This window comes from Ailuropoda melanoleuca, chromosome 5 (assembly GCF_002007445.2).
Source record: "Ailuropoda melanoleuca isolate Jingjing chromosome 5, ASM200744v2, whole genome shotgun sequence".
Lineage (NCBI taxonomy): Eukaryota > Metazoa > Chordata > Mammalia > Carnivora > Ursidae > Ailuropoda > Ailuropoda melanoleuca.
In genome coordinates this window covers 30,957,465-30,973,178 of record NC_048222.1, presented here as the reverse complement: position 1 = coordinate 30,973,178, position 15,714 = coordinate 30,957,465, and the positions used below count along the sequence as shown (strand labels likewise).

Genomic DNA, 15,714 nt, shown 5'->3' with positions numbered 1-15,714 from the left:
GAGGGAGAAGCAGACTCCCCGCTGAGCAGGGAGCCCGACGTGGGACTTGATCCCAGGACCCTGAGATCATAACCTGAGCTGAAGGCAGCTGCTTAATCACCTGAGCCACCTAGGTGCCCTCAAAGAATCTTTACATGTGATTAACATTTACAATCAGCTGGCTTTAAGTAAAGCAGATTATACTCCATAATGTGGGTGGGCCTCATCCAATCAGTTGATGGTCTTCAGAGCAAAGACTGAGGTTTCCTGGAGAAAAAGGAATTCTGCCTCAAGACTGACCTAGAAATCTTGCCTGAATTTCCAGCTTGCTAGCCTGCCCTACAGATTTCAAACTTGCCAACACCACCTCCTTCCCATCAAGTGAACCAATTCCTTAAATGGTGCTCTCTTTCTCTTAATCCCATGGCTTTTTGTACGCAAAGCCCGTGTTCTCACCTCCACATGCTCCTGCCTCCCAGACCCCAGAGCCGACATAAGCCAGGAGCCACTGGGACCTGGTCTCTTGAGGACCTACTGAGGGAGGATTTAATGTGAAGGAGAGCAGGTGAGCCAAGAAAAGTGCTATTGAGGAGGAAGGGAGGATGTCAGGAAGATGGGGTCAGCAAGGAGGAAGGAGGATGTGGTAGAAAAAATACTAAAAATAATAGTGAATGTTCAATGAGTGCCTCTGATGGGTCGGCACTGTTCCAGATGCTTTCCTTATGTTAACTTCATTGTACAGGTGAGGAAACTGAGGTTCAAGGTCACATGGGTGGTTCGTGGCAGAACAGCAGCAGTGTGCCTCCAGAGCCCAGTGTTTAACTCATGTCGCACTCAGGGAAAGGGCAGCATTAGAAAGAGGTGCTGCTTGGGGCGCCTGGGTGGCACAGCGGTTAAGCGTCTGCCTTCGGCTCAGGGCATGATCCCGGCGTTCTGGGATCGAGCCCCACATCAGGCTCCTCCACTGGGAGCCTGCTTCTTCCTCTCCCACTCCCCCTGCTTGTGTTCCCTTTCTCACTGGCTGTCTCTATCTCTGTCGAATAAATAAATAAAATCTTAAAAAAAAAAAAAAGAAAGAGGTGCTGCTCTTCTTCTTCTTTTTTTTTTTTTTATTATTATATTATGTTAGTCACCATACAGTACACCCCCGGATTCTGATGCAAAGTTCGATGCTTCATTAGTTGCGTATAACACCCAGTGCACCATGCAATGCGTGCCCTCCTTACTACCCATCACCAGTCCATCCCACTCTCCCACCCCCTAGAGGTGCTGCTCTTCTGATGGAGGACAAAAAGGAGAAGCTGGACGAAGCTGGAGCTTCTATTCTATTGGGCTGGAGCCTTTATTGGGCTCCTCCTCAGAACTACACAAGAGTTCTGGGATCTTATGGACCCCACAACACAAGGAAAGTGCCTCTGATAATCTGTCTGTACCTAAAACCACTGAGAATGAGTGGTCTATACGTAGGAGAATCTCCGAGTGATAGTGCCTTCAGCTATTTCATATAACAAAAAGCCTGGAGGTGGGCAGTCCCTGGAGTGGTTTCACAGCTTCCTGATGTCTCCAAGAAATCAAGATCTTGTTATCCCTATATTTTATCATCCTCAGTGTATGGACTTTTTATCCTTGGGCTTGTTTCCTCATGGTCACAGAATGGCTGCCAGAACTCCAGAGCTCACAAAACCATCTTCAGGGCAGACAGCAGGGACAGACCTCCTGGATCTCCTTCCCAGTCTTCCCCTAGGTCCTCTTGGTCAGAACTGAGTCCTAAACCGGTAAGTAGAAGAGAGCACATTAGCTCAGTTGGTATAGAACAATCATGGGTCACCACCTGGGGCTGGAGGAGAGGCCCACTTTCCTGTGCAAGTTGCAGCCTGAACAAAATATGGGTTCTTCAAGGCAGAAGGGAGTGTGGCTGATGGGTAGAAAACCAGCTGTGTCTGTCACAGAAGCCTCTGTCCCGCTCCACCAGACTCTTTCAGGTCTATGGTTCTCATGCCACAGGACACACTTGGGACACAGGAATTTCTGTGTCTGGGGTCCAGGCTCCCTGAGCGCACTCAACAGCCTCTTCCTGAGTTTAGCCAAGGTGTTGACAGGGAGCTGGTCACAGTCTCAAGAGAATATGGGGACTAACAGTCTTTTGCTTCCTTCTGGTCAAGAGAAGCCATGCCACTTCTCAAATGTATTTCCCTCCCAACCTTTTCTCTTCCCAGAATCCTAGCAAAATATTCTCAAAGATGAGACCTTTGGGGAAAAAAAGAGGAAAACAAATGTCTTTCTGGTGGCTTCTTCTCTTGGCCAGTTAACACAAACCTGTCTCTAGGCCTGGCTCTCTTTATGCCTGAGGTGGTTGGGGGGACAGGGACGGTCATGCAGACCCCATACGTTCTCTGCCACTGTTGGAGTTGGCAGGCAGGAGGGGTTGCAGTGGGAAGCAGGAGGCCTGGGCCCCAGCCTCTGCTCTGGGCCCCTGTCTTCAGCAGTAAAATGGTTTCGAGGAAATGCCATGCAGCAGGGATGGGAGAATTCCNGTAGGTGGTGGGGGGGCGGGGGGGCGGTTAAGAAATAACAGAGGGTACCCGAAGTCACATTTTAGTATTGAGAACAAGGTTCTTAACTGGGGCGCACCCACCACAGACTGCACGTGGTAATTCAGAGTCTGTGAACTTGGCTTGAAAAATATCAGCACTTTCTTCCACGGGCTGCCGTGTGGTTCTGAGACCGTGATTGTAGGAGCAATGTCGGCAGGAGGCGCAGAGCTTTCCACTGCCCTTTACAGTTGCTGCCGTTCTCTTGAAACATGACTTACGCCCATTTCTGCTTCAAATTTGTGGTTTATCCGGCTCCCAGCTAGATCTCGTTATTTAATGCATTCATAAAGAAACTTATGAATTACAACATCACACACTTAAGTGTTTTCACAACTGTATTTCAACATAACTAGCTTCCTTTGTAATCCTGTGTATTTCATTTAAGGCATATGAAAATATTGTTTTGAGACGGGATCCGGGGCACAGAAAATGGTCAGGAGCCCCCCGCCCAGAGGGGCCTCGTGGACACCGGCCCAGAGCAAGGGCAGAGGTTCAGCTCCTGCGGGAGGGAGCAGATCAGAATTCCAGCAGGCATGGCCCCTGTTCCAGGAAATCTCCGGGTGCGGGGGCAGGGGTGAGGCCTCCATGGGGACCTCTCACTGTGAGCTTCAGTTTGATGGAATGGTGTTGGGCCTTGGCTGCCCACTGTGGAAAAGGAGAAAGTCATCAGCTCCTTACCTTAAATCGCAGGATTTGGGGGGATGAGGATGGAGCCCCGAGCTCGCTGTGGGATAGAGGGAGGGGGAGCGTCCCAGCATTGGTCCTTAGGGAACTGTTGCAACTGAATTTAAGGACACAAAAGCAAAGAGTGGGGAGAAGAGGTGGGAGGAAGCAAGTCTCCCACACCCTGGCGGAGAACAAAAGCTATGTCATTGTGCCAGGCGAAAAGTTGAGCCATTCCCTCTTGCAAACAAGCCTCCGGGCTCGCGGGCACTGGGGCACGCATGCACCCCGGACTCTTCCCTGCAAGGACAGTTCCTCCGTCTCTGTCTCCCACGAACTGGCACCGCAAACGTGCCAGGCGAGCCCTGCCCTGGGTGACACGGTGGCCAGGCCCCAGCTGTGGGCCCCCGTGGTTGGGAGAAGAGCTGCGTTACCATACGAGGACGCCCTTCATTTCACAAAGGAGGAAATCCAGGACCCAGATGCTCTTACTCAACCGTCCCCCATCCCTGAGTTTAGCTTCCTTATCTCTGTCAAGACCTTCCAAGCTTCCCTACCTGCCGCAGGGCAGACCCCACCCTTGTCCCCCAGCGGGTACGGGGGACCCAAGACTTGTCAGAGGTCTGGCAGGCCAACTCTGAGAGTAGCTGAGCCAGATCCCCCAGCCAGCCTGTAGTTGGACTTGCTTCCTGTCACTCTGGCCATGTGCCCAGAGGGTGAGGCCAGAATCCACGAACTCCTTCCCACCGCTCAGCCGCTCACCTCCCTGTGGAGAAACCTCCCAGGTTTGAGATAACTGTAGGGAAGGGGCTGAAATGACACATAGAAGTTGAATTCTAGGATGGGCAGTGGACTGGAGGAATACTGAGGGTGATGGGGGAAGGCCTGGGAGTCTGAAACCCTAGAAATTTTCAGGGGAGCCACTTGAACAGACAGGCCAGGGCTACCCACTTCTGCTTCCTGCTGTGTTCTTCGCTGCCCATGACACCATGCGGTCTGGTCAGGGCAGGGAAATGATCGACAGGACCTTGGGCCATCATCCATTCACACATTCATCCATTCACAGATATTTGTTCCAAGCTGGGGGAGGGGAGGCAGAACCACACACACTGTAAATGCAGAGGGCTTGGGGCAGGGGGGGGAAACACCCATTCTGGGAAGGAGGACTGTGGAGAACTCCTTCCTCGATGGCGGCCTGAGACAAAGTCTTGCAGGACATGGAGGATTTTCCTAAGTGAGGAGGGGGATGAAGGGCCTCCTAGGCAGAGACTCTGCAAGAAGCTCCAGGCCCACCTGGAGTGTTGGGACGTGTGTAATGGGTTACACTGGGCAGAGAGGGCTGTGTGTGTGATGGCTCTCAGGAGAAAATGGGGTCCTGTTGTTAGGTACATTTGGGAAGTTCTGGATTAAACAATGTGGAACAGACCTCTTTACTGCAGGACTTGTCAGAACTTTAACCTGTTCGTGTGCAGGGTGAGCCTCATGGCGTATCCCAGGACTAGCATTCTGGCCTTCCACGCTGGGATAAGGAACATGGGAGGCAGTGGGATTGTATGATGTTAGGGAGGAGGCAAGGGGCTTTGGATGCCAGGCCAACGAGACTAGAATTTGTTCTGGGTACCAGTGAGGCATCTCAGGAGGCTGAAGGCTTTAACTGAGGGATCCTGACTCAGGCGACTTGGGGCAGTTTAGTAACCAGCAGGGACAGGGCTATGGCAGGTCATGGCCAGCCCCTCCCTTCTCGACAGCAGGGTCACTCTGTGGGAGAGGAAGCAGAATCCACGAACACAGGCAGCGGAGCTCGGAGAGGCAGGCTAGAAGATATGGAATCCTGGGGCACCGGTGAATCCAAGCGTGGGTTAAGACCATAGTGGTCAAGGCGCTAGATTCAAATCCCGCCTCCACCACTTCCTTGCTGTGGGTATCTGATCCCATCTCCCTGGGCCTCAAGCTGCTGCTGCTGCTTTTTTTTTTAATAGACATTGTTTTTAGAGCAATTTTAAGTTTGCAGAAAACTTGTGCCAAAGTACAGAAAGTTCCATATACTCCCTGCCCAACACGGCCGCCACCCCTGCCTCACAGTTGCCCGATTATTAACATCTTGCGTCAGTGCGGGACAGTCGTTACAAGCGCTGAACCGATACTGACATGATGTTACTAACTGAAGACGGCAGTTTACTGTCACTCTGCGGTGGACCGTTCCCCTGGTTGTCACGACCGCATATGTCACCTACCCATCACTACAGTATTATACAGAACAGCTTCACTGCCCTAAAAGTGTCCTGTGGGAGCCTCAGTTTTACCATCTGTAAAAAGCGTGTGAAGCCCATGTGAGCCCCTCAGCCTCCCATTGTCTGTTGCTGATTTAGGCCTCTTGACAAATGGGACGGACATCAACTGAATGTTTTTCTAAATACGGTCTGATATCCATCAGAATCCCTGGGCTTGGGGGAGGGGGTCTGCATTCAAATGTTTTCAGGCCTTGACCCCGTACCCTGCTAAGTCAGAATCTCTAGGGTAGCACCCGGGAATCTGCATTTTAACCAGGCCTCTGGCGCCCGGGGTCGGAACTATGGGTACCTGGAAATTGGTTCTACCAAAGATTTCAAATGCAAACAGAGAAATCCTAGCCATTGTCAGGTTATAGCTCCGGAGAGAGGCACCATTCCTGAGAGGAGGCGGGAGTAGAACTGTTTTTCATAAAGCCTGGAAAAAGCCCATGTCTGCCTTCCGCAGCTCCCAGCCCACAAGCCTGCTATTGTTTCGTATCTTGATTGCTTATCACTCACCCAAAATAACCTGCGTGCAACGTCTCACCAGCTGCAGCTCTCTCTGCAACTCCCTTAATTTAGCAGCCAAACATGTTTGGCTCCGCGACAGAGCCCAGAGCCCAGGAAGGGGCCCCTCCCTCGTGGCCATCTGTAGGGGGTTAAATGGTGTCCTCCCAAAATTCATGTCCGCCCAGAACTTCAGAATGTGACCTCATTTCAAAATAGGGTCTTTGTGGATGTAACGAGTAAGGACTGAGATGAGGTCATGCTGGATGAGGGCGAGCCCTCCATTCATCTCTGGTGTGCCTATAAGGACAGGCTAGGACAGACAGAGCTCCACCAAGGGCCGGGGGCCATGTGAGGACGGAGGCAGAACCTGGAGGGAGGCAGCGACAAAGCCAGGCATACCAAAGAGGCCTGGGAGCCACCAGAAGCTAAAAAGAAGCAAGAAAGATTCCGCTCTAGAACCTTCAGAGGGAACACGGCCCTGCGGACGCCTTGATCGCAGGTTCCTTCGGAACCCTGAGAGAATACAGTTCTGTTGTTTCAAGCCTAGTTTGCGGTGATGGGTCCCAGCAGCCTTAGCAAACCAACACACCATCACCGCACGGCCCCCTTCCCCAGCTCGGCCCGCCCCTCAGCCCCACTACAGCCCCGAAGGAAAGACCCTGCACGTGGGCGAGTCTCCAAATGGATGTTTTAATGTGGATGGTTGCGATCAGAGCTATTTTCTCCCACCCAAAATCTCTGAATTCTGCAGCCACGAGGCCCGTTTCCTACACCCGGGCAAGGCCCCTCTCTCCTCCGCCCGGAAGGCGGTCATCCCAGAAGGGCCGGACCTTAGTAGTGACAAGCAGGTATCGGTCCTGGGGCAGCATCCGGCGGCGGTGCCGCGCGGCGGTCCCTGGGCTCAGCCAGGGGTCCGGCTGGACGGGTCACTGAAGCTTCATGCCGCTCCGGCGCCGTGAGTCCTTCCGGGCAATGGGGCTGAAGTTCACGATCTCCTTGTAGATGTGCTCTGTGAAACACAGGCTGGCTCGAAGGGTGTAGGGGGTGCTGAGGGCGAAAGAGAGCCCCCCTCCCCGGATGTAATGCAGAGCAGAAGTCAGCTCAGGCAGCAAGAAATGCATGCAGGAGACAATATGCTCAGAGAGGAGGCGGCAGTGGGGATCCAGGAGGGCGGGCCGAGGCCGGGTCTGGAAACAGAGGGGGCAAAGCAGAGACAGGCCAGCACCCCAGGGCCCCCGGCTCTTACGCTTCCATTCATCCACTGTGAGTTTCTCATGTTCTAGGGAATCATCAAAAGGCTGCGGGGCCTCTGTCTCCTCCTCCGGGTCTCGGAAGAGTTCAAAGAAGGGGTGCGCGAGGGCCTGCGAGGCCGTCAGGCGCTTATCCACGTCCAGCTCCAGCATCTTCTCCAGCACATCTATGGCTGCAATGACAGAGCAGGCACGTCATGTCCCAGGCCCGGGAGAGCCCGCCCGTGGGGACAGACTATGGACGCCCCACGGATGCAGGGCCAGGACTCACCCTGGGGGCTGGCACGCGGGAAGAGCTGAGAGAAATCCTTCTTGGGGCTCTGTGGCAGGGCCTGGATGTAGGATTTAGCCTGGAAGACAGAGGAGCAGTGAGTAATCCCCCATAGCCAGCCTCTCAGGGGTCAGGCCTTAGGGGAAAGGGCAGGGACTCCAGAAAAGCTCCAGAGCCAGCCTGAAGGCTCAGGTCATAGTCCAAAGTGGGAAGAAGGCAAGAGCACCGGCCAGGGCAAAAGGAGGGGACAGGTGAGCCCTCCTTCCCAAAGGCCTAGAGCCCACGTGACCTCCGGTTAGCCAAGTGCACAAGCCTGGGCCAGTCCAGATCCATTTGCCACTCACTGCTTTGTCGTTCAACTTCTGCACAAACTCTGCGCCTGGCACCCCGGTCACTTTCAGGATCTGGGACAGCTGGTCCAGGTCTTGGCAGTGGGTTAAGGCTCGGCCTCACTCTCCGCTGGTGGATCTGGGGCTGCCCTTCCCGCCACCCTTCCCTCACTCCCACCCAGGCACGGAGGCAACCACCCAGGCTCCAGGCGCACTTTCAGGAGAGGGCGCAGGTCTCTGGAAGCCTTCCCACCTGCAAGGCCGGGCGAAGCGTCCTTTCCCACAAATGCTCCTGGCCTTCCCAGCTCCCATCGCACCCGGTCAGCCACCCTCATCGGTCTCTTCGGCACCTTCCCCCACCCTCACACTGAGCTCGGCTCCGCAGACCCCACACTTTCTCGACACCAGCACGGCCCACAAGGCCACTCAATTCGTGCGTGCGGTGCTGGCTCGTGAAGTCTCTTCCACGTGGTGGTGGAATGGCAGGTGAGCGCTTTTCAGCAATTCCCTTAACTGCATTTTATTATTTATTTTTTTTAAGATTTTACTTATTTATTTGACAGAGAGAGAGAGACAGCCAGAGAGAGAGGGAACACAAGCAGGGGGAGTGGGAGAGGAAGAAGCAGGCTCCCAGTGGAGCAGGGAGCCTGATGCGGGGCTCGATCCCAGAGCTCTGGGATCAGGCCCTGAGCCGAAGGCAGACACTTAACGACTGAGCCACCCAGGTGCCCCCTTAACTGCGTTTTAAAATTGTTCTACAGTGAGGGGCGCCTGGGAGGCTGTCGGTGGAGTGTCCGACTCTAGATCTCAGCCCAGGTCTCGATCTCAGGGCCGTGAGTTCAAGCCCCATATTGGGCTCCATGTTGGGTGTGGTGCCTACTTTAAAAAAAAAAACAAGTAAATAAGTAAATAAATATATAAATAAAATGGTTCTACAGTGATCAGGTATCACTTTCACATTAACAAAAAAACAGAGAGAGAGATTTAATCAAGTGTCTGTTGAAGGAGGGAACTCCTGGGTGGAGTCTGGCTTTTCCAGCAAAGGATACAATCTTTCCCCTTGAACAGAGTCTTCCCTGTCAGCATCTCTGCCATGATACAGCCCACAGACCAGATGTCCACTGCAGAGGGAGGGAGGGAGTGTCACCTGGACCAGCTGACCCACAGTCAGTCAAGCCAGAGTAACCAAAGTGGCCTTCGAGGCCCCGCCGTGGGCAGCCGGCCACTGACCAGTCTGGTTGTAATGCATCCAGCTGAGGATCACCTCGGGGGCCCGGTACCAGCGGGTCACCACGTAGCCCGTCATCTCAGCGTCCGCATGCCGGGCCAGGCCGAAATCCAAGATCTATGACTCAGGGGACATAGGGAGAGAGAGTTGCTGCACACAGGGGGCTCCTGGAGCAGCTGCTGGGGGCTCCCAGGGGAGAGGGACCCACCCCCATGCCAGGCTGACCCCGCCTGCGCCCGCTCACCTTCAGCTCACAGTCCTCGTTCACAGCCAGGTTGCCCGGCTTTAGGTCCTAGATGAGAGGAGAGAGCGAGCGCTGGGCTGAGAGGCGGAGACGGGAGCTTGTCCCCCTTCCTCTCTCTGGGTGTCAGCTTCCTCGTGTGTAAAATGGGGGCTGGACTAGGTGTCCTCTTGGGCCCATCCAGCTCTAAAATACTCTTGATTCTTGGAGCCTAAAACACCCAGCTCAAGGCTCGTTTGGTTTGCCGCATCCAGAAAGTTCCCCAGAACACAGCGATCTTCTGAGCAGGCCTTCCTGGGCCAAGGCTGGGTCTGAAAAATCCACATTCCAGGCTCCAGAGGATTTTCACCTCCCCATTCCTTTCCTTCTTCCCGGCTGTGGAGAATCCCTCCAGGGTGGAGGGGCCTCTGAGGACCACCGCAGACCATGCACTCACCCTATGGACGACCCCAGCTGAGTGGATGTACTGCATGCGAGAGAGCGAGAGAGAGAGAGAGAGAGAGAGAGAGAGAGAGAGTAGGGTGAGTCCAGCTTCCATACCGGGGGCTTCAGGCTGGCTCCACACCCCCTCCACCCTGTCCCACTGTGCTCCTTCAGCCCCCACGGCCTGGCGTTCCCCAAACCTCGGGTCTCAACGCCGAGGCCCCCCCCGCCGGCCACCTTCCTGGCCCCCACGCACCTTGAGCCCCTTAAGCATCTGATACACCAGGTACTGGATCTTGTCCTCACTGAACTCCATCCCCATGATCTTCTGCAGGTCCGTCTGCATGAAGGGCATCACCAGGTAGCTGCAAAGCACGAGAGCTTCTTGCCAGTCCCCAGCCCACCCAGCCCAGGTCTGAGCTCAGAGCAGGGGCAGGGGCTGCGGCAGAACAGACGCCTTAGAGGTGGCCTCCGTGTGCGAGACCCAGCCCCGCCGCAGCCAGCCAGACCCCCACATGGGCTTCCTGGCTCCTGGCTCCTCGCCTGGCCGCGGCGGCCGCCCCGTGGCCAGAGCTCGGGGTCAGCATGTTCGCTGGAGCGTGCTCAGGAAAACCAAATGGAGCTGTGCTCCCTCTCTTCGAAGGCTCCCTCCCCTTGCCCTCCTCCGTGCCCCCCAGAAAGCCACAGCTGTGACTTAGGCGCACCTGCCAGCATTTCCTTCTGCTTCTGTCCAAATATTTTCTCCCCCAGAGGGTCATGCCCAGCTGGGAGAGCTCCACAACAACCAAGAATGTCTGCCTTTCCAAGAAGGAAGTAATCGAACAACTTCCAGGAGGGCAGAAGAAGGAAGAAGGAGTAGCTGAGCCACGGCACCCTCTGACGGGATTGCAAAACAGGTCAAGGTCAGCAAAACATAGCTGTTGCTCAAGGTAGTACTGGCAAAGTCCAGGACGGAAGGTGATAGATTTAAAAAGGAATATTTACCAAAAAAAAAAAAAAAAAGGATGTGGTGGGGGCCGTCTCTATGAGCCTATGATTTTCTTTCTTTTTTTTTTTTAAGGTTTTATTTATTTGACAAAGAGAGAGAGCACAGGCAGGGTGGAGGGGCAGAGGGAGAAGGAGAAGCAGGCTCCCCACAGAGCACAGAGCCCGATGAGATGACTTGCGGCTCCATCCCAGGACCCTGGGATCATGACCTGAGCTGAAGGTACCCCGAGCCTGTGATTTTCTGAAGCTTTCTTCTACCCGATCACCCTCTCTCCCCCATGGGGACCCTGCTCCATGCACGGTCCCCTCCCCACTGTTGTCCTTCACCTCCGCATGGACCCTGGTTCTCTCTTCTCTGCTGACAAACTTGCTAAAGTCTTACTGTGCTTGAACCACCTTCCCTTGACTTGTTTCTTCCAAGAGCCACTCCTTCTCCCTCTTCCCCTCCCCAAACTTCTAGAAGGAGTGGTTCACACCTCTTGACTCACTGCCTTAACTTCCAATCCCTTGACAACCTGACGTCTGCTCCCGCCTCTCCGAAACTGCTCAGATCACTCTCACCAAGGGCTGCCCAGCACACACGCCTGACTCTCCTTCCTATCGGACTGCTTGCAAAGTCTGACCCTCCCTCAAGATTTTCTGTTGATCTCTTCATCAGCAGAATTGTATCGTCTTCTACCCGAGCCCAAACCTTCCTGAGCTCCAGATTTACGTGCAACTGCTGATTTAAACAACCGAACGTTTATAGGCTCCTCAAAAGTAGTGTCCAAAACAGAGTTCATTATGTTTCTCCCAAGATCTGTTCTTCCTCCACCTTGTTTTCCAAACAGGAGCCTGGCATCCTGACCTACGCCCCCTCTCCCGGCCACTGCATCTCCCAACAGATACGACTTTTGACAGTCCTGTCTCCTGACGTGTCTCAAGTCTGCTCTCGGCATCCCATCTCCTCCGCCTTAGTTAGATCAAGGTCTGGGACAGGGCTCTCCAGGCTTTCTCTGCTCCTAGAACCGCTCCCTGCTTTTTTCTCTCCTGCCAAAGTGCACCCCAAATCTGACCTGACTACTCACCCCAATGTTCAAATCCTCCAGGGACTCGAGGCTGCCTGTGAGATCAAGTCTGGACTCTTCCCTTGTCCAAACCAGCCGCTGGCCTTCACTAGTCTCACTGAACTCACTCATATTCCCCTAACAGTCTGGTCTCAGGCGCCGTGGCCCTTCCCGTGTCCACCCGTGCCCCCTACCCGGGACGCCTCCAGCATCTCTACCTCAGGCCAACATGTACTCACCCTTCGGGGCTGAGCTCGAGCGCTGCCCACTCTGGGACGCCCCGAGGCAGCATGCAGTCCCCCTCCCCCCTCGACCATACTTAGAGCACCCGCCACACTTCTGCGAGCCTTCATGTAGACACCGTACCTCCCCCCTGCCTGGGAGGGGTGCTGGTCCACTTTAAGTTCCCAATGCTAAGCTCAGCAGCTGGCTTTAGAGGGAAAACAACCTCTGAGTTAAATTGAAAACGAAAGCATCCTAACAAAGGGACCTCGGCTGCATCTGAAATAGGGGATGGGAAAAAAAGAAAAAAAAAAAAAAACCCCACCTTCCCTGCAAAGGTCTCTGCATTTGAGACCAGGCACTGCAGTAGCAAAGCCATGCGTTTCACAACCACATTTCTGGTTCTGTGTGACTCCGTCACACGTCCCGTCAGCCAGAGGTGGCCAGGGCTTCCTCCTAGGAAGAGCCCCAGGGTCCAGACCCACACCCGGGCCCCCGCGGAATGGCGAGGTAAGTCGGCGGGGACCCTTTGAGGACTGCCAAGGTGGTCTTGGTGGTATTAAAGGGAGTATCGAGGCAAGCGGATGAGCCGACAGCTCGTCAGGCGAGACCCCCACCAAGCCCCTCGCACCTCTTCCTGCCTGCCCTGCTCCCCACCCTCGGCTGAAAGAACCTCCAGAAAGGAGGAAGCCCGCTGCCCAGAAGAGAGAATCTGGACTCTCCCCCAGCTGGCACCCGAGGGGCAAGTAAGGCCCACAAATGCCCTGGAACCAGTGCAGCCCAACTCACAAGTCATGGAAGCTGCGCAGGGAGGAGGCTGGGGTGAAGACATCCAGGAGCCCGATGACCTGGGGAGAAGGTTGCCAGTGAGGCTGGGCGGCCGCCACAGCCCTCTCCCCCTTTCCCTTGGGGCCCCAGCCATGCACACCACCACCCACCCTTTCCTGATACACCGCCGGGGGCAGGAGGCAGGCTCCCAGCCTTCTTGGGAGCAGTAAGAAGGGCAGAGGCAGAAGAGGAATCCCCTTAACTGGGAGGGAGCCCGCAGTGCACAGTGATGCAAAGTCAGGCTGGGGAGAAGGGAAATTGCCCCCAAGTCTGGGGTTCAGGACAGGCGTGCGAACTCACTCTCAACTCAAGCAGGCAACCACAAGCGGTGAAGGGAATCAAGGAGGGAACAGGGAAGGGGCCTTCCAGCCAGCGGGCTCCCTGCCCTTGACCTTGGGTCTCCTATCACATCCATCCTTGCCTCCCAAAGGGCTAGTCTGGAGCCAGGGGCCATGGGGAGGGGTTTGCTGAAGAGGAATGGGGCTTAATATTTGTCCATGATATTTTGAAATCATTATTTTACCAATCTAGGTATCCTGGAGCAAAGCCTAGTTGTTAGGCCCAGCGCTGGGTGGCTAGCCTTCCCAGCTGTTTCTATCCAGACAGGATATTCTAATGGTTATGCACTGAGGCCTGGGGCCAAGCTGCCTAGGTTCAAATCCCAGCTGGGCCACTGACTAACCATATAACATATTAGTCTTTCTGTGCCTTGGTTTCTGTGATGTTGTGCAGATTAACAAGTTAGTTTATGCGAAGCTCTGAGGATAGCACTGGGCACACAGGAAGTGCTCAAGTACCTACAGTTATTGTTTTATTATCAGGGCCACGAGTGGAAGCCCCGTTAACCAGGACGCTGGGCGCCCTAGCTCCGACCTTTAGAACAAATGACGAAGTTCCTCCGTGCCCATTTCTTCACAACAGCAACACAGTAAGTTTGCACCTCACAAAGTTCATTTTGCTGCCGAAAAACACCCTCTGCACCCTTCCCGGGAAGTAGGCAGGGCAGGTCCTGGCACCTCATTTTAATGAGTGAGGAACAAGGGTGGGAGGGGCAGGGAGGACATCCCCCTTCCCCTGGCCCCGTCCTGAGTCCCGTACCCTCTCAGGCCATCTGCCCCACACACGGGGGTGGGGGGTAACCTGGTCAGGAGACTTCCGGGTGCCCCTCCCCCTCCACAACCCCTCCCCGCTCCAGCCCGCCCACCTGCTCCGAGCGGCCCCCCGAGCCCCCAGGCCCCGCCTACGTTCTCATGCTGCATGTGCTTCAGCAGCCGCAGCTCTCGGTAGGCCCGCTTGGCAAAGATCTCGGACTGGAAGGGCCGGCTCAGCTTCTTGATGGCCACCTTCTCCCCTGACCGCTTGTCGATGGCGGAGCTGGAGGGCACGCACAGGTCGGCGGGCCGCGGCTTTCTTTCCTCCCCAGCAGCCCCCACGCCACATCCTGGGTGTATCTCCCAGGCCCCTCTGGGGAGCCCGGGCCACCCTCACCAAAATCCCTTCTGGCCCGCGGCTGGGCTGGGAGGAACGGACCCCACCTCCTGGGAGGTGAGGGAGCAGTGAGGGATGGGGGGGCGGTGCGGAGGGGGCAGTTCTGCACCGGGTCAGACCCAAGTCCGTGCCAACAGGATCCACAGCCTGGAGGGAAGCTCGCTCTTTGCACCTTGGCAACTCACATTTCCCCCTCTTTGGGCCTCAGTGTACCCACTTGTAAGAACGGGGATTTGCCTGGATGAACCCTGGGGTTCCTTGTAAGGTTCAAGTCCTGGAGAACCAGACCCAGTCCTAATTCAATCCCCAGAGACCCACACAGCCGGGGAGAACACGGAGGCGGTGCCTGTAGTGTGGCTGCAGGCCGGCCTCTGCCACAGCCTGAGGCTTCTGGCTCGTCCTCCGCTGCCCCGTCGCCTCCTCCCAGCTCCAAGCGCTCAGCGCAGCAAAAGCCCCCGCCAGGGACTTCCGAGCCCGCGGGCCTCGGGGCCTCGGGGTCCTCGCTCTAGGTGGTGGGCGCGCGGCCCCGGGCGCCCAGCAGGGGAGGGGACCCTCGAGGCGGGCCCGGGAAGGGGTGCACTGGCCCGCCCGGCTCGTCGAGGAGTTCCACCTGCGGCCCGGTGCCTGAGCGCCCGCCCTCCGTCCTGCCCGACGCCCCGCGCGCCCCCCCGCACCCTCCCAGCGGCGCGCAGGCCCGGGGGTCTCACCACACGGCGCCATAAGCCCCGCTGCCTACGTGCGTCGGGGACACGTAGGTCTTGGGCAGCTCCCAGCTGGTCTTGTTGACGTCCTGCTTGTAGAAGCCCTTTCTCCGGGTGAAGCTCATCCCGGGCACCCAAGCTCGGAGGATGCTGGGCGGCGCTGGTGCTGGGTCGAGCCGAGGGGCTCCCGCGTATAGGACGGGGCGGGGGTGGGGGGGATTGCTGGTGGGGAGACGGGGCCTCCTAGGTCCTTCCGACCCGCCCGGGGCTCGATAGGAAGATCTGCGTGGGCATCGTGGCGCGCTAGTGAAGACGATTTTGGAAAAACAAAACCTCACAACTTTTTGATTATGGGAAGTTTCAAAAACCGGTTCAAAAGTACGAAAGTAGACAGAATAGCCCTCTGCTTCTCACGTCTGAATGTGCCCTGAGTCCCCTGGGACTTTTATGTGATTCAAATACAGATACTGGTTCAGTTGACCTGGGGCAGAGCCGAGCTTCTGCGTTTCGACCAGCTGCCAGGCTCAGAGGCTCTCTGGGCCGCGCTTTGACCATGAGGTTCCGGTGAGTCTGCGCGACCCCAGTTCCTCAGCTTCAATGATCTTATCAACCCTTAGCCAATTCTGTTTCCATCATTTTGAAGCAACACCAGGCATCATATAATTTCATCCATAAATATGTTTG

The 15,714-nt window shown here is 55.7% G+C and overlaps 1 protein-coding gene across 1 annotated transcript; it reads right to left on the bottom strand.

The window, feature by feature from the left end:
- Positions 1-6,682: 6,682 nt before the first annotated feature.
- MAPK13 (mitogen-activated protein kinase 13) lies at positions 6,683-15,185 on the bottom strand. Its single transcript, XM_002914294.3, has 12 exons — positions 15,037-15,185; positions 14,086-14,215; positions 12,803-12,861; positions 10,015-10,123; positions 9,772-9,801; positions 9,339-9,386; positions 9,097-9,211; positions 8,916-8,987; positions 7,882-7,961; positions 7,538-7,616; positions 7,263-7,439; positions 6,683-7,025 (listed from the first exon to the last, which is right to left on the bottom strand). Exons 1-12 carry the CDS (start codon positions 15,153-15,155, stop codon positions 6,943-6,945), a joined length of 1,101 nt encoding a protein of 366 aa, XP_002914340.1. The 5' UTR covers positions 15,156-15,185; the 3' UTR covers positions 6,683-6,942.
- Positions 15,186-15,714: the final 529 nt, after the last annotated feature.

Bases quoted from the DNA above. Each gene is read 5' to 3' on its own strand.
- MAPK13 (XM_002914294.3), bottom strand. From the start codon at position 15,155: ATGAGCTTCACCCGGAGAAAGGGCTTCTACAAGCAGGACGTCAACAAG. The intron at 14,216-15,036 runs GTGAGACCCCCG...CGTGCCCTCCAG, and splicing joins GGGGCTTATGGCGCCGTGTG to CTCCGCCATCGACAAGCGGT. The intron at 7,962-8,915 runs GTATCCTTTGCT...CCCACTGCCAAG, and splicing joins TCTGTTCAAGGGGAAAGATT to ACCTGGACCAGCTGTCCCAG.